Source organism: Somniosus microcephalus, chromosome 2 (assembly GCF_052327205.1).
Source record: "Somniosus microcephalus isolate GS21.2 chromosome 2, FLI_Smic_1.0, whole genome shotgun sequence".
NCBI classification, from domain to species: Eukaryota; Metazoa; Chordata; class Chondrichthyes; order Squaliformes; family Somniosidae; genus Somniosus; species Somniosus microcephalus.
Window position 1 is genome coordinate 232,272,507 of NC_140988.1, and position 24,182 is coordinate 232,296,688.

General features: G+C 45.7%; 1 protein-coding gene across 5 annotated transcripts in view; it reads right to left on the reverse strand.

Annotated features, from left to right (window-relative positions):
- Positions 1–24,182, reverse strand: part of lnx1 (ligand of numb-protein X 1) — a 353,323-nt gene that overhangs the window by 178,662 nt on the left and 150,479 nt on the right. For all 5 annotated transcript variants that reach the window (XR_015074155.1, XM_085969955.1, XM_085969956.1 and 2 more), the window contains exon 2: positions 20,623–21,104. Coding sequence is in view for 4 of the 5 variants with exons in the window: in XM_085969955.1 (XP_085826081.1) it covers positions 20,623–21,014 (392 nt within the window). In the remaining variant the exon portion in view is untranslated. The remainder of the gene's footprint in view (positions 1–20,622; positions 21,105–24,182) is intronic.

The window sequence follows — 24,182 nt, forward strand, 5'->3', positions numbered from 1 at the left end:
AAGAACCGACCAGGAGCATCTGAGCACTCAGAGAGGTACTACAGAGATTGGAGAGGGCAGGGTTACGGCTCAAGAGGAGTAAGTGCACTTTCCTGGGGAATGAGGCAGTGTTCCTGGGACACAGAGTGGACGCCACCGGGCTCCATCCAATCAAGGAGAAGGTACAAGCACTGCAGGACGCCCCTGCTCCTACCAATGTGGCGGAGTTAAAAGCTTACCTGGGACTGCTGAACTATTATAACAGGTTTTTACCAAACTTGTCAACAGTGTTATCACCTCTTCACAAACTACTGCGCAAGGAGACACAGTGGCAGTGGAGAGAGGAGCAGGGGATTTCATTTGTACAGTCCAAGAAACTGATGCTGTCGTCGGATGTGCTGGTTCACTACAATGAAGAGAAAGACATCATTCTCTCTTGTGACGCTTCACCTTACGGGGTGGGGGCAATTCTTTCACACCGCATGAAAGATGGAACTGAAAGACCAATAGGGTTTATGTCCCGAACTCTAACACCAGTGGAAAAAAACTATTCCCAGTTAGACAAAGAGAGGTTAGCAGTAATGTTTGGGTTACAGAGGTTCCACAAGTACATATATGGCAGGAAGTTCACCATATGCAACGATCATAAACCTCTTCTCTCTCTTTTCAATGAAATGAAAGCAGTTCCACAGATGGTGTCACCCCGGATCCAGAGGTGGGCAGTGATGTTGAGGGCATATGAGTATGTCATCGTCTACAAGTACCATGGGAACGCAGATACCTTGAGCCGTCTTCCACTGCCAGGCACACCTATCCTTGCAGCTCCAGAGGACAGTGTTTTGATGTTGGAGGGCACTGATACGGCACTTGTGACTGCAGAGCAAGAAAGAACATGGACAGGTAAAGATCCAGTACTGTCTAGAGTTCGAGAATATGTGGTGAGGGGATGGCCACAGCATCCGGAAACCCTACAGTGTCAGGAAAACAGAGCTGAGTGTGCAGGATGGTTGCATGTTGTGGGGAGCACGAGTGATTATTCCACAGCCAGCACGACAGTCTATCCTAGAGCAACTACATCAGTGTCATCCTGGGGGTCTCGCGTATGAAAGCCTTGGCTAGGAGTTACTTGTGGTGGCCAAAGCTAGATGAGGAGATAGAAAATCTAGTCAAGACATGCAGCACTTGTCAGGAACACAGGAAGGCACCAGCAGCGGCTCCTCTCCACCCCTGGGAGTGGCCGGATAAGCCATGGAGAAGATTGCACTTAGATTATGCGGGTCTATTCATGGGGAAGATGTTCCTCCTAATCATTGATGCACATTCCAAATGGATGGATGTTTATCCTGTTAATTCTGCTTCCTCCACTACTACTATAGACTGCCTGCGTCAGAGCTTCAATAATCAAGGGCTACCAGAGATCGTGGTAAGTGACAATGCCACTTGTTTTGTGAGTACAGAGATAAAAGAGTTCATGAGAAACAATGGCATAGTGCAGGTGACCTCGGCTCCATATCATCCGTCCTCAAATGGACTTGGAGAGAGCCATACAAACATTTAAAGAGATGATTAAAAAAAGTGCAGAAGGGAGTTTAGCAGCCAAAGTGTCACGGGTTCTGTTCAGCTACAGAATAACACCTCAATCCACCAGAGGACTCTCTCCTGCTAAGATGTTATTAGGTCGTAGACTACGCTCCACTCTTGACCTTGTCCACCCAGACCTAAAAAGGAAAATGGAAAACAGACAAAACAGACAAAACAAACACCATGACAAAAGAACAAAGAGCTGAAGTTTTGGAGAAGGAGATGCAATCCTTACCAGGAATTTCAGTTATGGACCAAAGTGGATTCCTGCCTTCATAGACTCCATGACAGGTCCAGTATCATACAAGGTCATGTTGGGAGATGGTAGGGTAGTACGCAGACATGTAGATCAGATACTTACCAGACAAGGGGAAATTGAAATTGAGGTTCCAGATGCAATGGCTGAGGACAGGTTTGCCCCCAGTTATCCAAGTGCATCTGTGGTGCCACCACCATGGACAGAGACAATTCCACAGGAACCCATTCGTCAAGAGGAAATCATCGTTGCAGAGTCAGATACTCTGAGCACTGCTCAGGAGCAGCTGGTGGCTTCACCACAAACAAGCAGGGACTTTGCTGTTAGACGTTCACAAAGGTCTCGCAAGCCACCAGAGAAATTGATACTGACCTGTTAGATTCGTCAAGTATTGAACATAGTGAATGGAGACTTCTTATGTGACCCTTAGGAATGGTTGTTTGTTGAGAAATTCACACTGAAATCTTAAGGGAGGAGGAATATAGTAATCTGGGGTGTTATGATTAAGGTTATCCACCAGGTGGTGCTGTAGCTAGTGCTGCTGCTAGTTAAGGTCAGCAGAGGTGGAATGGAAGGATGCAGGCCTGTATGTTTGTTACGCAGTTGTTTAATAAAGTACACGGACTAATTCTAATGTCTCGCCTCTTCGAGTTCCTTGTTTCACTACATGGATTTATCACAGACCCCCACCACCCTCTGGGTGAAAAAAATTCTCAACTCTCCTCTGAACCTTCTACCAATTACTTTAAATCTATGCCCCTTGGTTATTGACCTCTCTGCTAAGGGAAATAGGGCCTTCCTATCCACTCTATCTAGGGCCCTCATAATTTTATACACCTCAATTAAGTCTCACCTTAGCCTCCTCTGTTCCAAAGAAAACAACCCCTGGTGAAGGAAAAGGTTGAGAAGAAAGTTAAAAATAATAGTTAGAAGCATTGGAGGAATCTGGTGGTTTGAGAGGTTTCAGGGTGTGTGAACTTAAAACAAAATGCAGCACTTGGAATAAGACTACAAAACAGACACAATGGAGTGGGACAAAAACCAAAAAGAACACGCATACTATGAGCAGCATAAAAAGAAAACCTGGCCAAGGGATGGCTGAAGAAAAACTTTTGCTGCTGCTCTCAGCTGATGGCTAGGAACTTGTGGGTGAGGCTGGCTGAAGGCCAGATAAACATTTTAAGCACCATTCCCTTTGGGGATCCAGAGACAAAGGCCAACAGAGGGCTGATGAAAAAGACATGGTTCCCTGTGGAGGCTGCTGAAGGAGTCCTACCTGTGGCACCCAGTTCAGACTCCCCTCTTTTGGATGTACTGTATCTCCCCAACTGGTCCCATGTCTCTCTGGCTACTTTACTCTGCAGATCTCACCCTTTACCTGTTGCACAGTGTCTCTCTGCACCCTCGTCCATGTCAGTGGTAGAACCTGGAGAGGTGAAACAGTGCCAGATCCCAGCCATTGCATTTATTCCCCTCTTTTCTGCTCTGCACCCTAATGCCAGTGCGGTCATCAGTCAGGATCTCCTCCTCAGTGCAGCTAAACCCAAATACCTCCCAACCCAGCACAGCTCCTGTTGTGTATGTACCTTTAAGAGAGAACTGTTTTACAGCTCCTGTATACTGCAGTACTGGCAGTGACCACACCTGTATATAAAGCCAGAGCAGGCTTCTGTACTTCAGTCTTGAGACTACTCTACTCCAGTAAATACCTGTTGATTGTTAAGTTACAGCATCCGTGTAGTTCTTGGGGAAACATCCTATTTAAAGAATCATGGATCTAACAGTGGCGACGAGTGTCGATTCGAATCTACCTGCAACTCTGCATTTCCCTTCGAGGATTCGCTCCGGGAGGGCGGTGGAAGAAAGTCGAGGCCAGAAGCACGGGCGTCGACCACGAGCAACCGCCCAGTCGTCCGGCAGAGAGTGAACATCGCAGGGGAGGCTGTGGAGAGCCGGGCTTGGTTCCCCAGCCACGACGATCAGCAACAGACTGACGACAGGTACAGCGCAGACCCTTCCCGGACAGCGGCGGCTGGAACCGACCGACGGCAGAGAAAAAGCCGAGCAGCGTCGACGGGGTAAGATAGAGGGTGAAGCGCACAGGGCACAGCCGGGGGTTGAAAACCGAGCGGCGTCGAGGAAAAACAAAACGGAGAGAGAGAGGGTAAAGCAGCAGCCGGGTTCAGGACCGAGCGGCGGAAACGGGTAAGGCGCACAAAAAAAACACGCGCAGAGCACAGCCAGGGCTCAAGGGTGTCCACGGGGAGAAGAAGGGAGAGCACGGGAGACGCCATTTTTAGAAGCCGCAGCGGAGAAGGGCGAGCGTGGGATGAAAGGAAAGCGCGGGAGACGCCATTTTGTGCCAGCGGAGAAGAAGGTAAAGCGCGGGAGACGCCATTTTTGACAGTTAAATCACACCCAGGGATGCCGAAGAGTGGCAGTATCTCTACGTTCAACAATGAAGTCGAAGATTGGGCGACATATGTGGAACGTATTGAGGTGTACTGCAGGGCGAATGAAGTGCCAGATGCTAGGAAAGCACTGGTTTTGTTAAATTCCATGGGTGCAAAACTTATGGGTTACTGCGAAACCTAATAACCCCAGAGAAGCCTGTGGACAAGAATTTCGAAAGCATAGTAGAAATCCTACAGGACCACTTAAACCCCACACCGTTGCTGATAGCAGAACGATTTAAGTTCCATAAAAGGAACCAACACAAAGACAAAAGCAATGCTGAGTACTTAATGGAACTGCGCAAGCTATCAAAACACTGCCAGTTTGGAGTGGGACTAGCAGATACGTTAAGGGACAAGTTTGTGTGTGGGCTTCAAAGTGAAGGAACCCAGAAACGGCTTCTATCAGAAAAGGATCTTACGCTGGACAAGGCTTTCAGTATGGCAGTATCACACGAAGCAGCTGCAAGGGGCGCTGCAGAGATACAACGGAGACCGCAAGAATATGGCACCAATGAAATGTCCTATGGAACAGGGAAGTGTTATCGCTGCGGCAGAACAACACACGACCAGAAGGATTGTTGGTTCAAGGGCCAAGTGTGCAGACAGTATAGAAAAGCAGGACACATAGCAAGAGTCTGCAGGTCTGGGAAGAAAACCAACAGCAAGAAATCTCCACAGGAGAAGTACAAAAAGGTACACAAGGTGATGGACAGTAGTTCAGACGAACAGAAAAGTGACACAGACTCTGGAAGCAAGGAGCTGGGTTGTCTGAAACTACATAATGTAACCAAAATGGAGGATCACCAGACTATCTGGGTTACACTCAAGATAGATGGAGTCCAAGTGAAAATGGAATTGGACACAGGATCAGCCCTAACAGTCATAAACCAAAGGGTCTACAAGCGGCTATTTTCACATATACCCTTGAAAGCTACAGAGATTGTCTTGAAGACGTACACGGGGCAAAAAGTCTACCCCAAAGGAAAAATAAGGGTGAAAGTGATATAAAAAGGCCAGGAAATACCTAAAATGGACTTATATGTATTGCCAGATGGAGGACCACCACTGCTAGGACGTGAATGGATCCGGAAGATACAATTAGATTGGCATTCCATACAGTCACTGAAGATTGAGGCCAAAAAGGATGACGACGTCACACCTGGATGACTGTCAAAAATGCTAACTGACACAAAAGAAGTGTTCCAGGAGGGACCCGGAACACTAAAAGGCATAACAGCAATGATTAAAATAGAGGAAAATGCAAGCCCAAAGTTTCTTAAGGCCAGACCAGTGCCTTATGCGATCAGACCAGCCATCGAAGCAGAGCTGGAAGGGTTGGAACGTTCAGGAGTACTGTCCAAAGTAGACTGGAGCGAGTGGGCTACACCCATCGTTCCTGTAATGAAGAGGTCATTGAGTAATACGCCTGGGGAACCAAAGAAGGTCCGCATCTGTGGGGATTTTAAGGTGACTGTGAACCCAGTCCTTCACACGGTATAATATCTGCTTCCACGAATTGAGGATATTTTCGCCTCGCTATCTGGAGGTAAACGCTTCACCAAAATTGATCTAGCCCAGGCGTACTTGCAAATGGAGGTAGAAGAAGCCTCGAAACAATACCTTACGATTAACACTCATAAAGGTCTCTATCAATACAACCGGCTGGTGTTCGGGGTAGCATCGGCTCCGGCTATTTGGCAAAGGGCGATGGATCAAGTCCTGCAAGGGATTCCAGGGACCCAGTGTTATTTGGACGACATCCTGGTCACGGGCGAAAATGACAGTGATCACCTCGCCAACTTGGAGAAGGTGCTCACCAGATTAAAGGAATATGGGCTACGAGCTAATCACCACATGTTGTATCCGTGTGTTAATGGAGACACGGAATGCAGGAGTTGGTTTAACAGGTGTTTACTGAACAAAGTCTGGAGGTGAACTAAAAGATACAAGACGCTATACAGGCTTATATACCCGAGTGGTCACTACCGGTATTACAGTACACAGGGGCCCCTAAAGGTACATACACTACAATTCCTCCCCTTTTAAATAATTAGTACATAACATTTTAAGTAATCATTAATTAACATGTTTACAAGAACAATAATCTACACATTTGCTGCAGTTAATCAATTATAAGTCAGTCTCTCTGGAGGCTTCCTGACTCGGTCCGGATAACGCCTCGGTGGTGTAGTTTTCGGTGGTGTAGTAGGTTCTTTTGGCAAGGTCGATTCGGCTTGAATGCCAGTGTCGGGTTCATCTGGTTCCAGTACCACCGGATCGGAGGTAGATACTATGGGTATCTCTGCTTCATCATTAGGCGTATAGAGTTGTGGTGTAGGTTGTCCCTTTTCGGATGACTCTATGATCTGGTCAGCATGGCGCCTTATTATGCTTTCACCAATGTCCACGGTATACATCAGCGGTCCTAGTCGTGTGCAAATAGTTCCAGGCTGCCATTTCTCGGTACGGTAGTCCCAGGCCAAAACTTGCTGACCTATCTGGAAGGTTCTAGTTGGCCTTTCATTCATGCCTTGAAATTGCCGGTTCTCTACGTCCCTTCTGATGTTTGGCTTGATCAAATCCAGCCGGCATCTTAGTCTTCTATTGAAAAACATCATGGCGGGAGTTTGGTTTGTAACCACGTGTTGCATTCCTGTATGCAAACAAGAAGTTATCTGCCTTATGTTGTAGATTTATGTCTTCATTACCCATGGCCTTTATGGCCTTCTTGAAGGTCTGGACAAACCTTTCAGCCATTCCATTGGTGGCGGGATGGTATGGGGCAGACGTGTAGTGCTTAACCCCATTGTTTTTTAAGAACTTCCTGAATTCTTCGGACACAAATTGCGGTCCATTATCAGAACAGATCTGTTCAGGCAGCCCATTCCTGGCAAATATGGTCCTTAATACTGTGATGGTTTTTTCCGTGGTGGTGGAGGACATCTTTATTACGTCCGGCCACTTGGAGTGTGCATCAACCGCGATTAAGAACATTGAGTCCATAAATGGACCAGCAAAGTCGATATGTACCCTTTGCCATGGAGATGAGGGCCACTCCCATGGATGTAGAGGGGCTTGTGGTGGGGCGTTTTGGACCTTCTGGCATCCTAGACAGCTCTTGGTCATTTCTTCGATGTCTCCATCGATACCTGGCCACCACACAAACGCTCTGGCTAGGTTCTTCATTTTCACTCCACCCAGATGCCCCTCGTGAAGCTCCTTTAGCACTTTATCCTGGAGTTTGGGTGGAATCACCACTCTGGATCCACACATCAAGGTTCCTCGGCACACTGACAGCTGTTCTCTTCTTTGCGAGAATGCTGGCAACAGTGGTTCGCCATGTGCTGGCCATCCCTTCACCGTTAAATCGTAGACTCATGAGAGAGTCGGGTCATTTCTCGTTTCCTTTTCAATGGTAGAATTTGTTACTGGTAGACATTCTACTATGGTTGAGTGGAACATCTCCACTGGGTCCACTGTAGGTGCCTCTTCTACTGTTGGCAACGGTAGGCGCGATAAACCGTCAGCATTCCCATGCTGTTTTGATCCTTTGTATTCTATGTCATATTGGTGTGCCCCTAGGAAAAGAGACCACCTCTGTAGCCTTTGCGCTGTCATAATGGGAACGCCCTTTTTAGGGTTGAATATGGAGACGAGGGGTTGATGGTCAGTCAACAAGGTAAATTTTTGTCCGTGTAGGTAATGGTTGAATTTCTTCACCCCCCACACCAGGCTGAGTGCTTCCCTGTCGATCTGGGCATAGTTACGCTCGGCTGAGTTCAATGAGCGTGACGCAAAAGCTATCGGCCGTTCCGAGCCATCAGGGAATCTATGCGATAATACCGCTCCTACGCCGTAAGGGGATGCATCGCACGCCAGTCTGATTGGCAGTGATGGGTTGCAATGAGCCAACACTTCCTTGGACGTGATCAAGCCTTTGCATTTATGGAAGGCACGTTTACAGTCTTCGCTCCATTTCCAAATTACTCCTGTTTGTAGCAGTGCGTTAAGAGGGTGCAGAACAGTTGACAAGTTCGGTAAAAATTTATGACAGTAATTTATCAATCCCAGGAACGACCTTAATTGTGAGACATTTTCAGGTGCTGGGGCTTTTATGACCGCTTCAATTTTTTCAGGTGACTTATGCAACCCTTCTTCGTTAATTATATGGCCACAATATGATATTTGTTTCTGGAAAAATTCGCACTTGGAGCAATTTGCTCGCAGGCCCCGTTCTCTCAGCCTAGTGAGCACCTGCTCCAAATTGGCAAGGTGCTCGTTGTCGTTTTCTCCTGTTACAAGGATGTCGTCTAGGTAGCATTGAGTCCCTGGAATCCCTTGCAGGACTTGCTCCATAGCTCTTTGCCAGATAGCTGGAGCTGATGCTACTCCGAAAACCAGTCGATTGTACTGGTAGAGGCCTTTGTGTGTGTTTATCGTGAGATACTTTAGAGGCCTCCTCAACCTCCATCTGTAGATATGCCTGTGCTAAGTCAATTTTGGTGAAACGTTTCCCTCCGGATAGTGAGGCGAAAATATCTTTTATCCTCGGAAGAGGATACTGTGTCGTGCGAAGAACCGGGTTTACAGTCACCTTGAAGTCCCCACAGATGCGAATTTTTCTCTGTTCTTCAGATTTATCATTATTCAACGTTTTCTTCATGACCGGGACGATGGGTGTTGCCCACTCGCTCCAATCTACCTTGGATAACACGTCTGCTTTTTCCAAATTCTCCAGTTCTGCCTTGACTGCTGGACGAATTGTGTATGGCACCGGCCTTGCCTTAAAAAACTTGGGAATTGCCGCATCTTCCACTTTTATTGAGGCGGTGACGCCTTTCAAGGTTCCTAGTTCCTGTTGAAACACTTCTTTGGCGTTAGCCAAGATGTCTTTTAATCGTTCAGGTATGACGTCATCATCATTTTTTTTCTTACTGGTCACCGTCAGTGCCTGAATGGAGTGCCAGTCTAAACGTATCTTCCTGATCCATTCACGTCCCAACACGGTGGACCACCATCTTGCAGAACGTATAAATGCAACTTCTGTATTTCCTTGCCGTTGTATACAACAGGCACCTTTATTTTCCCTCTGGGGTATACTTTCTGCCCCGTATATGTCTTCAAGATAATGGATGTGTCTTTCAAAGGTATATGCGGAAATAGCCGCTCGTAATCCCGTCGACTTATGACGGTTAGGGCTGATCCTGTATCTAGCTCCATTTTAACTGGGGACCCCGCTATCGTGAGGGTAACCCAAATGGTCTGGTAATCTTCTTTGGCAATTACATTATGTAATTTGAGACAGCTTCGTCTCTTGTTTCCGGAGTCGCTATCGCTCTTCTGGTCTTCGGAGCTACTGTCCGTCATCATTTGTACCTTTCTGTACTTTTCCTTATTGATTTTTTTTCTGTCAGTGGATTTTTTGTTTCCAGATCGGCATACACGTGCAATGTGTCCCATCTTTCTGCATTGCCTGCATGCTTTGTCCTTGAACCAGCAGTCCCTCTGGTCATGGGTGGATCTGCCGCAGCGATACCATCTCTCGAAACCCCGTGTCATTTCATGGGTGCCGAAGTCCTGTGGCTTTTGCTGTATCTCTGCAGTTCCTCTTGCTGCTGCTTCGTATGATACAGCCACACTGAAAGCCTTGTCCAGTGTTAAATCTGTCTCAGAAAGTAGCCTTTTCTGTGTTCCTTCACTTAGGAGACCGCAGACGAATTTGTCTCGTAGAGAATCTGCCAGTCCTGCCCCGAATTGGCAGTGCTTTGACAGCTTTCTTAATTCGGTGAGGTAATCAGCGTTACTTTCACTCTTGTGCTGATTCCTCCTGAAGAATTTGAATCGTTCCGCTATCAGCAGCGGTGTTGGGTTTAAGTGCTCCTGTAGGGTATCAACAATCTCCTTAAAATTCTTGTCCATCGGTTTGGCTGGCGTGATTAAGTTTCGTAACAGCCCGTATGTCCTTGCGCCCATCAGATTTAGAAGTACCGATGCCTTTTTATCATCCTCTACTTCATTCGCTGTGCAATATACCTCTACTCTTTCCACATGTGGTCCAATCCTCTATATCACTATCGAAAGCAGTAATATTGCCAGTCTTAGGCATCCTGAAAATCAAAAATGGCACCTCCCGCGCTTTCCTTTCTTCCCTGCCGAGAAAAAATGGCGCCTCCCACGCTTGCTCACCGCTGCCGCTGCTGACAACGCTGTTCTCCGCGGTTTTTATTTACACAGATATTTTTAATAGTTGGAGACTCGTTCCCGCCGGACTCTCTGGGACTTTTCCCTCCCTCTGCTTGGTCCGAACGCCGACCTGCTTTGCAGCGCCGGTCGTCTCCCGAGTGCTCCACCCTCCGTCTCTGTTTGCCTCCGCCTTCCGACTCGCTGCTCGGCCCCGCTGCAGAGCCACCCGATCGAGCCCCAGCCCGCCGCCCAGGAAGGATTAGTGCAGTACCTGCCACCAGCCCGGCTAGCTGGTGAAACCACAGTTTTTTTTCTTCGACCTTCGTCTGAGGAATCGATCTCCTTGAGGTGCTGCCGAATTGCAGGTAAGTCCGTTTCCAATTCGTCGCCACTGTTGTATCCGTGTGTTAATGGAGACACGGAATGCAGGAGTTGGTTTAACAGGTGTTTACTGAACAAAGTCTGGAGGTGAACTAAAAGATACAAGACGCTATACGGGCTTATATACCCGAGTGGTCACTACCGGTATTACAGTACACGGGCTCTTAAAGGTACATACACTACACCATAAGTGCGAGTTTTTCCAGAAGCAGATCTCGTATTGTGGCCACGTCATCGATGAAGAGGGGTTACATAAGTCCCCTGAAAAGATTGAGGCAGTAGTCAAGGCTCCAGCACCGGAAAATGTGTCACAACTGAGGTTGTTCCTCGGGCTGGTAAACTACTACCATAAGTTCTTACCAAATTTGTCCATGGTATTACACCCACTGAACACCCTACTGCAAACAGGGGTGCCATGGAAATGGAATGACGAACGTAGACAAGCTTTCCAGAAGTGTAAAGAATTGATCACATCAAAAGAGGTGTTGGCCCATTTCAACCCAGCACTGCCAATTCGTTTGGCATGTGATGCATCACCCTATGGTATTGGAGCGGTGCTGTCGCACAAATTCCCAGACGGGTTGGAGAGGTCAGTAGCCTTTGCGTCTCGGTCACTAACCTCAGCCGAGCGCAACTATGCCCAGATTGACAGGGAGGCCGTCAGCCTAGTATGGGGAGTAAAAAAATTCAACCACTATCTGCATGGGCAGAAGTTCACCTTGCTGACTGACCACCAACCACTTGTCTCCATCTTTAATCCTAAGAAGGGCGTTCCAGTGATGACTGCACAACGGTTACAAAGATGGTCCCTGTTTCTAGGGGCAAATCAATATGAAATAGAATATAAAGGCACGAAACAGCATGGAAACGCTGATGGGCTATCACGCCTGCCACTGCCTACTGTGGAGGAAGCACCAGCAGTGGACCCTATCGAGATATTTTATTCGTCAATAATTGAACGATTGCCAGTAACAAACGCGGATATAGAGAAGGAGACCCGCAATGATACGACACTGTCTCGGGTATATGATTTGACGGTGAGGGGATGGCCAACACATGGCGACTCACTGTTGCCAGCATTCTCATCCAGAAGAGATCATCTGTCAGTATGCCAGGGGACATTGATGTGTGGATCCCGAGTGGTGATTCCACCCAAGTTAAGGGAGAGAGTGCTAAATGAGCTTCATGAAGGTCATCTGGGAGGGGTGAAAATGAAAAGCCTTGCTAGGGCTTGTGTGTGGTGGCCGGGGATCGATCAACAAATCGAGGACCTAACCAAGAGCTGCTCAGGATGCCAGAAGGTCCAAAATGCACCACCACATGCCCCTCTACACCCATGGGAGTGGCCCTCCTCTCCATGGCAACGGGTGCATATTGATTTTGCTGGTCCATTCATGGACTCAATGTTCTTAATAGCAGTGGATGCTCACTTGAAATGGCCGGAGGTGATAAAAATGTCCTCAACCTGTAGTGTATGTGCCTTTAAGAGCCCCACGTGTACCGTAATGCCGGTAATGGCCACTCAGGCTATATAAGCCTGTATATTGTGTTGTATCAGTTAGTTCCCCTCCAGACTTTGTTTAGTAAACACCTATGAAACCAACTCCTGTCTTCAGTGTCTCTATCAACACACAGACACAACAGTGGCGACGAGGATGGGATAATACTGCTCCTACGCTGTAAGGGGATGCATCGCACGCCAGTCTGATTGGCAGTGATGGGTTGTAATGAGCCAAAATTTCTTTGGACTTGATTAAGTCTTTGCATTTATGGAAGGCACGTTTACAGTCTTCGCTCCCCATACCAGGCTGAGTGCTTCCCTGTCGATTTGGGCATAGTTACGCTCATAGTTACATCCATGGGAGTGGCCCTCATCTCCCTGGCAAAGGGTACACATCGACTTTGCTGGTCCATTTATGGACTCAATGTTCTTAATCGCGGTTGATGCACACTCCAAGTGGCTGGAGGTAATAAAGATGTCCTCCACCACCACGGAAAAAATCACCACAGTATTAAGGACCATATTTGCCAGGAATGGGCTGCCTGAACAGATCTGTTCTGATAATGGACTGCAATTTGTGTCCGAAGAATTCAGGAAGTTCTTAAAAAACAATGGGGTTAAGCACTACACGTCTGCCCCATACCATCCCGCCACCAATGGAATGGCTGAAAGGTTTGTCCCGACCTTCAAGAAGGCCATAAAGGCCATGGGTAATGAAGACATAAAACTTCAGCACAAGGTGGATAACTTCTTGTTCGCATACAGGAATGCAACATATATGGTTACAAACCAAACTCCCGCCATGATGTTCTTCAATAGAAGCCTAAGATGCCGGCTGGATTTGATCAAGCCCAACATCAGAAGGGACGTAGAGAACCGGCAATTCCAAGGCATGAATGAAAGGCCAAATAGAACCTTCCAGATAGGTCAACAAGTTTTGGCCCGGGACTACCGTACCGAGAAATGGCAGCCTGGAACTATCTGCACACGACTAGGACCGCTGATGTATACCGTGGACATCGGAGAAAGCATAATAAGGCGCCATGCTGACCAAATCATAGAGTCATCCGAAAAGGGACAACCTACGCCACAACTCTATACGCCTAACGATGAAGTAGAGATACCCATATCTACCTCCGATCCGGTGATACTGGAACCCGATGAACCCGACACTGGCATTCAAGCCGAATCAGCCTTGCCAAAGGAACCTACTACACCACCAGAAACTACTACACCACCGAGGCGTTATCCGGACCGAGTCAGGAAGCCTCCAGAGAGACTGACTTATAATTAATTAACTGCAGCAATGTGTGGATTATTTTTCTTGTAACATGTAATTAATAATTACTTAAAATATTATGTACTGGTTAAAAGGGGAGGAATTGTAGTGCATGTGCCTTTAAGAGCCCCATGTGTACTGCAATGCCGGTAATGGCCACTCGGGCTATATAAGCCTGTATATTGTGTTGTATCAGTTAGTTCCCCTCCAGACTTTGTTCAGTAAACACCTATGAAACCAACTCCTGTCTTCAGTGTCTCTATCAACACACAGACACAACACAACCACTACAGAGAAAACGATTGCAATCCTACGGACCATATTTGCCAGGAACGGCTTGCCAGAGCAGATTTGCTCTGATAATGGACCACAGTTTGTGTCCGAAGAGTTTTGAAAATTTATGAGAAGGAATGGGGTAAGGCATTACACATCCGCCCCGCATCATCCAGCCACAAATGGATTGGCTGAAAGGTTCGTACAAACCTTTAAAAAGGCGATAAAGGCCATGTGCGATGATGAAATTCCACTACAGCATAAGGTGGACAATTTCCTATTAGCCGACAGAAATGCGACACATGCAGTCACCAACCAGACCCCGGCCATGATGTTCTTTAACCGAAGGTTGAGATCTCGTCTGGATTTGCTCAGACCCAATGTGCGAAGAAATGTTGAGGATAAACAATTCCAGCACATCAATGAGAAGCCGACAAGGAGCTTCAATGTAGGACAACCAGTCTTGGCCCGTGACTACCAAACAGAGAAATGGCAACCCGGAACGATATGCACAAGACAGGGGCCATTAATGTACACAGTGGATGTTGGGGAGAGCATTGTGAGACGCCACGTCGATCAGATCTTAGCGTCACAGGAACGAGTCAACCCCATGTCTCGAGTACCTGGGGATGAACCCGACATACCGGTAGCATCTACCTCTGAACCAGTAGCAGTGGAAACCGATGAACTAACCGACGAAAAGGGGCCAGAATCGCCTCCGCACCAAGAACAAGAACCTCAGGAAAGGCGCTATCCCAAAAGGATCAGGAAGCCGCCCCAAAGACTGAATCTATAAATGGACTATTTTCAGTTAATGTTGCATGTTAAAAATGTTAATTGTTAAATGAATGTTATGGTACTGTTAATCTAAAAGGGGAGGAATTGTTGTGTATGTACCTTTAAGGGAGAACTGTTTTACAGCTCCTGTATACTGCAGTACCGGCAGTGACCACACCTGTATATAAAGCCGGAGCAGGATTCTGTACTTCAGTCTTGAGACTACTCTACTGCAGTAAATACCTGTTGATTGTTAAGTTACAGCATCCGTGTAGTTCTTGGGGAAACATCCTATTTAAAGAATCACGGATCTAACAGCTCCCAATATTTCCAAATCGAAGGACTTGCTCCCTCCTCTCCCACCACCACACCGTTGCCAAATTTCAGGAGTTCCCGCATTCTGCTCAATGCTGCCATATCCCACAACCCTCAGGCCGCCTGTATCCCAGTGAATATACTTCGATATTCTTGTTCTTTAAAATCTCTGTGACCTTGCCCTACCCTACCTCTGTGATCCCATTTATCCTCACCTCATGTAATACACATATCCTCCACTTCTCTAACTCTGGGATTCTCCTTGTACCCTCCTCCATTCGTGGCTGATTGCTCTTGCACTTGTACTCCGGAACTCTCCTGCCATGTCCCTGCACCTGGATACCTTAACTTCTGCTTTCAAAAGCCTTAAACCTTCCTCCTCACCTGAGCTTTCACTCCCACAATCCTGATCCTCTTTGAATTCCCTTTATCTTTGCACATTTTTCCTCTTTAACCAGCAGGTAAGGAATGCTACAAAAATGCATTGTTGTTCCATATTTAAAATACAGCATCAATGCATTTAAATATTACAATGGTAAATCTGTATGCTGCAATATCTCTGCAATTGCTCACTGATGAAGTTGTTATATTTAGATTATTACTTTCCAGGTGAGCCTCTGCTCTGATAGCACAATTGACCTGATTTACATTTCCAGTCTTTATTTTAGATTTCCAGGCATTTGCATTTTTCTTTATGTTGCTGAGATATTTATGGAACAAATAAGCAATATACTTTCGGTAGGGAAGGTTGCATATATCAGGTCACAAAGCTGCATCGGTTATGACTTTTATGTGCAACAGTAGTAATAGAAAACCAATGCAGCGAGTTATTAAGGTATTTTCTGTTTTATGATATATTTTTGTAATTCTAGGATCTTTGAGCATAAGGTGTAAACACAAATAAACATAAAAAATACACAGCAGCATTAAGCATGAACATTGGCTGCTAAATACCATTTTTTTGTATTGTTCCTAGCTACTAATACATTACCTTTATGCAGTAAAAAACACAATGTAAAAGAATGTTTTACCACAAGATATGGAGCTATTTTTTGGTACTCACTGTTCCGAGTATAGAAAGTGCAGGTTGCCAACACTGTCAATGTAGTTAGCAGGACTTAGCCAGGGTAACGCCAGCAGCAAGAGAGCCTTCATTGTCAGTGAGCCTTCATTGTCAAAGGATCAGTGATGAAATGCTGCTCTGTTAGCTATCTTTCCCTCTCCCATAAGGACACATATATTTCAGTCCATCTGTATCACAGGTCACTCGGTTTTCATTTCTGCCTGAAAACTGGTACTCTCACTTAAATCTCTTAAAACTAAGATGTACTGAACATTATTGCAATGTAAGAAGATTACTGAATCTGATCATCAGATGGTTGGTTGGAAGCAGCAGTCATATAGAAAATCTGACTAGATACCGACATACTTTGGCACAACTTAATAAGGTAACCAGAGGTAAACATAGAAACATAGAAGATAGGAGCAGGAGTAGGCCATTCGGCCCCTCGAGCCTGCTCCGCCATTCAATGCGATCATGGCTGATCATCCAAATTCAGTACCCTGTCCCTGCCTTCTCCCCATATCCCTTGATCCCTTTAGCCTTAAGAAATATATCCAACTCCTTCTTTAATATATTTAATGAATTGGCCTTCTGTGGTAGAGAATTCCACAGGTTCACCACTCTCTGGGTGAAGAAATTCCTCCTCCTCTCAGTCCTAAATGGCTTACCCTTTAAACAGCAGTGCAGCTTCACCAAACCTTGTGTTTTTATGTTAGGTGACAATTTAAAAAAATAACGAGGTACTATACTTCATATACTGCTGTAAGGAGGGATGATATCTTAGCAGGTTCCTCTAATGAGGCCATATGGGTAGAACTTAAAAACAAAAAGGGGGCAAGCACTTTGCTGGGAGTGCACTATAGGCCCCCAAACAGTCAGGAGGAGATAGAGGAACAGATATGTAGGCAAATCTCAGAGAAGTGTAGAAATAATAGGGTAATAATAGGGTAATAATAGTAGGGGATTTCAACTTCCCCAATATTACCTGGGATAGTCAGAGTGTGAAAGGCTCAAAGGGTGCGGAATTCTTAAAGTGCATCCATGAGAGCTTTTTGAGCCAGCATGTAGAAAGTTCTGGAAGAGAGGGGGCGGTACTGGACCTAATTCTAGGGAATGTAGCTGGGCAAGTGGTAGAAGTGTCAATAGGAGAGCATTTTGGTGACAGTGACCATAATTCAGTGAGATTTAAGGTAGTCATGGAAAAGGACAAAGATGGACTGGAAATAAAGGTTCTAAATTGGGGGAAGGCCGATTTTAATATGATACAGCAGGATCTGGCCAAAGTGGACTGGGATCAGATACTTGTAGGAAAATTCACATCAGAGCAGTGGGAGTCTTTCAGAAAGGAAAGAGAGAGAGTACAACGCCAACATGTTCCCATAAAGGTCAAGGGTGGGGCCAACAAGCCCAGGGAACCCTGGATGTCAAGGGATATACAAGAATGGATTAGGAAAAAAAGGGAGGCTTTTGGCAGTCACAAAGGACTAAAAACAGTGGAAGCCCTAGAGGAGTATAGAAAGGAGTATGGATGTGAAAGGTACTATATGAATGCAAGTTCTTAAATTTTTTTTTATTCGTTCCTGGGATGTGGGTGTTGCTGGTAAGGCCAGCATTTATTGCCCATCCCTAATTGCCCTCGAGAAGGTGGTGGTGGTGCTGAGCTTCAGCCAGTGGAGAGTTTCCCCCCCCTCCCCCCGATTCCCAGGGACTTCAATTTTATGAAGGCTCCTTGATGCCACACTCGGTCAAATGCTGCCTTGATCTCAAGGGCAGTCACTCTCACCTCACCTTAAATGCATATAACCATCATTGGAAAGAGTGCAGCAGATTTTTTATTCTCAGGTCTTCACTATTCCCCCCCAGTTTTCTCCCCTTTGCCCTAAAGATGCAGGATATGGAAGGCTAAAAGATCTTTTGCTAAGAGTTCATGGAGCGATGGTCATCCCCGTGTTATTATATGGATCTGAGTGCTGGAACATGAGAAAAGTTGATGAGCAAAAGATATTAACAGCAGAGATGAGTTGGTTGAGGGGAATACTGGGAGTATCCAGGATGCAAAGAATCAAGAATGATACAATAGGAACATGACTTGGACAAGAAACAACGCTTATACAGATGATTCAAGATAGACAACTGCGATGGTTTGGGCACGTTTCAAGACTGGAAACAGCTAGAATACCTTTCATGGCCTTGCAGACAGAGGTACATGGAACAAGGAGCCGAAGAAGACAAAGCACTGGATAGACAATGTCAAGAGACATAGATGACTGAAGCAGCCAGGCTAGTTCAGAACTGACAACAATTAAGTGAATTAATTCAGCCCCATCATTGTTGCTGAGCTGATGGAAGGGTATTTTTTGTGTGTCCTGTAAAGCGCCTTGGGATGTTTTACTACGTTAAAGGCGCCATATAAATACAGGTTGTTGTTGTTGTAGTAGTAGCTGTGGCTCATTTGGTACTACTCTCGCCTCTCAGTCAGAATGTTGTGTGTTCAAGTCCCACTCCAGAGACTTGAGCACAAAATCTAGGCTGACACTCCGGTGCAATACTGAGGGAGTGCTGCACTGTCATCTTTTGGAGGTGGAGATGTCATCTTTTGATGAGACGTTAAACAAAGGTCCCGTCTGCTCCCTCAGATGGATGTCAAAGATCCCAAGGCACTATTTGAAGAGGAGCAAAGGAGCTCTCCCCGGTGTCCTGGCCAATATTTATCCCTCAAACAACATCACATCACTAAAAAACCAGGTGATCTGGTCATTATCACATTGTTATTTGTGGGAGCTTGCTGTGCGCACATTGGCTGGTGCGTTTCTTACATCATAACAGTGACTACACTTCAAAAGTACTTCATTGACTGTAAAGTGCTTTGGGACGTCCTGAGGTTTTGAAAGGCGCTATATAAATCAGAGTGCTTTCTTTCCAATACCCTGAAATTGTAGAGGTACCATTCCACTAATGTTTGCCTTCTGGTGCCCCGTTGAGTTTTCTATTCTTCAACTGTAACCCTAGTGAGTATCACCAGGTTATTTAGAAATGGAGGGCACCATAGCCGAGCCAGATTCTGTCCTCGTCCCAAATCCACACCGATGTTTAATTATATCAAAAATTTATCGTAGCTATGTAATTCCCACATTGTGCATTCACATATCCGATCAATGGATGCAAACAGCTCATAACAATAAGGCCTCATGAGTTTTTTCAAATTAAAACAAACAATGCTAACTGTTTTTAAAACAGGGTTCTGATTTTCTCTGGTAGGACAATAATTAAAGCATTCTTGTAAAATTCCCTTGTGTGCTACTTGGCAAAGTTAAGCTGCTTATTTCAAAAGGTTGATGACTGCATTAAAATAGCCCATAAAGGAATTTTCTGCAAATGTGTTAACTAATGTTTTGCAAAGAGAGAATTAAACCCCAGATGGCAATAAATAATTAGAAAATCTCCCATGGATAATCCAATGTCTGCAGTGTGGTCTCTGATGACTGACACATAAGCCACAAAATTGCAAGATTTTGACACTGCCTGGCCATTACAATCTAACTGGAGTCTGGGAATTTTGAGCTACAATCTTCATTATAGTGGAGCTAACTAAATTACTACCCACAGCCACATACCTCTGATCAGATTGTTTTTTGTTTTAGGATGGTCACTGGATTACTACCAAAGCTTCCACATAAGATGTAAAGAATAAAATTTAAATATAAAACTGCCCTCAAGATTTAACCAGTTGCAAAATTCTCAGAGTCTGGTGTTCTCTGTAATTGTGCTAAGAGGCAGAAGCAGCAGCCACTAATTTTAGTTCATGTTCATTAGGAAACAGAGCACAGGACTGGGATGTAAAATAAAAAAATTAATGTTGACACCTCGAGAACTGGATGTACTTGTGACAAAAATAAAGTAATGTTTCTATGATATAGCAGGCTTTTGGCTCCTTCAATTCAGTCACAATACACAACGGGTTAAAAACAACTTAAATTCTTCGAAATACCCCAGGATATGTTTTCCAATGCAATAGTTTTGCCTGAGCCAAAAGCCTAAGGGATAAACCAAGCCATTCAATTCAATTTAAATACTAACATCTCGTGGGATTGTTCAAAGACATACTTGATTGGCTGCTCTGAGTTTAACAGAATTATTTAAACGTTACTGAAACCTTTAGAGGGAGATAGGCCAGAGAGTTTCCTTCAGTTAGCTTGACAAAAAAAAAAAAATCAGTCAATATCATTGACGGCAATAATTGGAAGCTAGATTGTCTCACACACATGATGACCTGAAAGGCTAATTTTGAAAAGGAGGGGAGAGGGACAAGAATATAAAACATAGACCAATGCACACACAATAGATTATTGTTACGAGAAAGGATTGGGACTTAGATGGTTTCCGGCCAATATCATTAACTTATATTAAACTTTTAAACATTTCTAATTTAGTTGTAGGATATTGCTGCTTGGAAGTGATCGCTTTGGTCAATCAACAGCATTTCCGGGACATGATTGACCGGTTGGCTGTAATGAAAACAGTAGTCATTACTTAGTGAATTTGTTTGGACACGCTTCTCCAATAGCCAATTGGACTTACCTGCGATGTAAATGAATTTCTAGCTCACAGCGCTGCAAGACTTCAGTGCAGTGTTCTTTAAATGGGCAGAAGACCAATACTTTATCCAGCAGCTTATGCACCAGGAAGCTTGACTTCTTGCACACCTCCAGACACAAGGGCTTCCGATCCATGGGGCAGAAATCTTTGGCCAGTAGGAAGTTGGTAAGGCACAAAGTGCAATAAGTGTGACCACATGGTGTATCCAGTGGCTGCACCAAGGGCTGCAGGCAAATGTGACATATGAGGTCGTCGTCTATTTCATCCCGGTAATTATATGAATGGTTTTCCTGAGGCAGGTGTGGTTGTCCACAGCAAATACAAAGAGTCAGTAGAGCAGCATCCATATCCACTGCAGGATCACTTTGGCTCATATTCCAGCAATATGATACTCAGTGAAAGCAAGTTCCAAATGAATGTTTAAAAATTATGTAGATCGCCGAGTTTCAGGATAAATTCCACAACTAAAAGAAACAAAATGGATATAAACAATTAAACAAGTTAAATGTTTTCTTTTTTCAACAGATAGTCATTAAAATTTTCTGCTACTGAAAAAAAGCACAGTAAAGGTCATACCATTGCACATCAAAGAGATTTCCCACTGGCACATTGAAAATAACAGGATGTGTATATGTTCAAATCTGTAGTGAGGTTCTGCCTCTGTGGCAAGAGTGTCTCAAGAGTACGTTTCAGCTTGGCTCATGTGGTCGTACTCTCGCCAGAGTTAGGTTTGGGGTTCAAGCCACACACAAAAGCTTGAGCATATCATCTAAGCTAATACTTTAGAACAGTACCGAGGGAATGCTGTATTGTTGGAGATTTGAGACATTAAATTGATACCCTGGCCCACATCCCTGTTCAGATGGATGTAAAGGCTTCGTCAGCAATATTTGAAGAAAAGCAGGAGTTGGCCCAGTGTATTGGCCAATGCACCTCCTTCAACCAATGATGTCAAAAACAGGCCTTTTATTCATTTGTGGTTTGTGGGACCTTGCTGTATGCAATCGGTTGCCACTTTTGCCTATATAACAAAGTAACTGCATTTCAAAAAGTAATTCCTTCATAACTATTGCAGGGGGAATAGCTTGAATGAAGATATGGGTTGAAAGGTCTGGGGATATATCTCGAGACATTTTTTGACACTTCATTTGCTGCATTTTTGGGTCGTTTGGAATCTAAAATGAACAAAGACAGCGCATTTTTTTCTAACTAAAAAGGAAAAGATATTTTCTGAATTTTACTGAAAAATGCTCCTCGAACTGCTATTTGGGAATTAATTATTCTTTGCTACAGTGTAACATTTCTTTTCTTCAGTAGCAGCTGACAAACTATTCCTGGGGAGAAATTTATTTAGTTTCTTTTTAAAGTTGGCACACTCCTCCACCGCCACCACCACCCACCACCCCCCCCACCCCCATTCATGCTGGCACTTTCCCTTTTTCCCCCCTCATTTAAATCTGTCACTATTCCTCCTTTTTCCCCCCACCTCAGTTAATGCAGTCACTCTCCTTCTCATCCCCCAATGCACAACTGAGGCTCTTACTGCTGGATGTTACAGTGATTGAACATTGTACACTGTGGATGAGAATTGCTAATCTCGAGACTTCCTGCCCACAGTGTGCAGCAGCGTTCCATCTCTTACAGCAACAGCACAAGATAGTGGTGCTGGGGGAGGGGAGACGGCAGGGAAGGACTTGGTCTAAAAACAAAAAACTTTTTTTCTTCCTTTCCGATGTCAAGGATCGCAAGCTTCATCAGCTCTTGAACACCAATGCCCCTCCGGAACCTTCTTCCCCTTCACTTTCTTCTGACCCCCCTTCTCCCAATCTCACCTCCTGCTGCGTTTTCACTATCCCCTCTGACCTTCCCCTCTCTGACCCCGAACAATCAGTCCTCAGCAAAGGCCTGAGCTTCATCCTCTTATGCCCCCACCTCAATTAATTTCGAGCTCGGCACGATGTTGAGCTCTTTTTCCGCCGCCTTCGTCTCCGTGCCCACTTCTCTGGCCAGGAGTCTTCCCCCCGCACACTTTCTCCCGCTTTCAGAATTCCCGTTCTACCTGGACCCCTCCCCCTGGCCTCTTACCCTCTCTAGATCTTTTCATCGCTAACGGCTGCCTCCATTTCTCTGCTCCCCTCACTCACTCCAACCTACCTCCCTCTGAACTTGCAGCACTCCATTCTCTTAGATCCAACCCTGACATTGTCATTAAACCTGCTGACAAGGGTGGTGCTGTTGTTGTTTGGCGAACTGACCTCTACCTAGCGGAAGCTGAATGCCAATTCTCTGACACCTCCTCCTGGACCATGACCCCACTACCAAACATCAAACCACTGTTTCCAAGACTGTCACTGACCTCAACTCCTCTGGAGATCTTCCCCCCGCGGCCACCAACCTCATAGTTCCTCAACCCCGCACAGCCCACTTCTACCTCCTTCCCAAGATCCACAAACAGGACTGCCCTGGTAGACCCATCGTTTCAGCATGTTCTTGCCCCACGGAACTTATCTCTTCCTATCTCGACTCTATCTTTTCTCCCCTTGTCCAGTCTCTTCCCACCTACATCCGCGACTCTTCCAACGCCCTCCGCCACTTTAACAGTTTCCAGTTTCCTGGCCCCAACCGCTTCCTTTTCATCATGGACGTACAATCCCTCTACACCTCCATCCCCCACCCGGATGGCCTGAGGGCGCTCCGCTTCTTCCTTGAACAGAGGCCCGATCAGTCCCCATCCACCACTACCCTCCTCCGCCTGGCTGAACTTGTTCTCACATTGAACAACTTCTCCTTTGACTACACTCATTTCCTCCAAATCAAAGGTGTTGCTATGGGTACCCGCATGGGTCCTAGCTATGCCTGTCTTTTCGTGAGATATGTGGAACGCGCTCTTTGTTCCAGTCCTACTCAGGTCCCCTCCCTCACCTCTTTTTCTGATACATTGATGACTGTATTGGTGCCGTTTCCTGCTCTCGCCCTGAACTAGACAATTTCATTCACTTTGCCTCCAATTTTCACCCTTCCCTCACCTTCACATGGTCCATCTCTGACTCTTCGCTTCCTCGACTTCTCCATCTCCATCTCTGGGGATAGGTTATTGAGCAATATTCACTACAAGCCCACTGACTCCCACAGCTACCTGGACTATATTATGTCCGTGTACAATTGAGACACGGACTGCAGGAGTTGATTATATCAAGTCTTTACTGAATGGAGACAACCTGGAAACTGAAACTACAGAAGCCTGCTAGGGCCTTTTATACAGGGGTGGTCACTGCCGGTACTGCAGTCTGAGACCAGTTATTCCCTTAAAGGTACATACACAACAGACTACACTTCCACCCACCCTGCCTCCTGTAAGGACTCTATTCCATTCTCCCAGTTTCTCTATCTCCGCCGCATCTGCTCCGACGATGCCACCTTCCACACCAGTGCTTCCGACATGTCTTCTTTTTTCCTCAACCGAGGATTCCCCTCTACCGTGGTTGACACGGCCCTCGACCGTGTCCGTTCTATCTCCCGCACTTCTGCCCTCACCCCTGCCC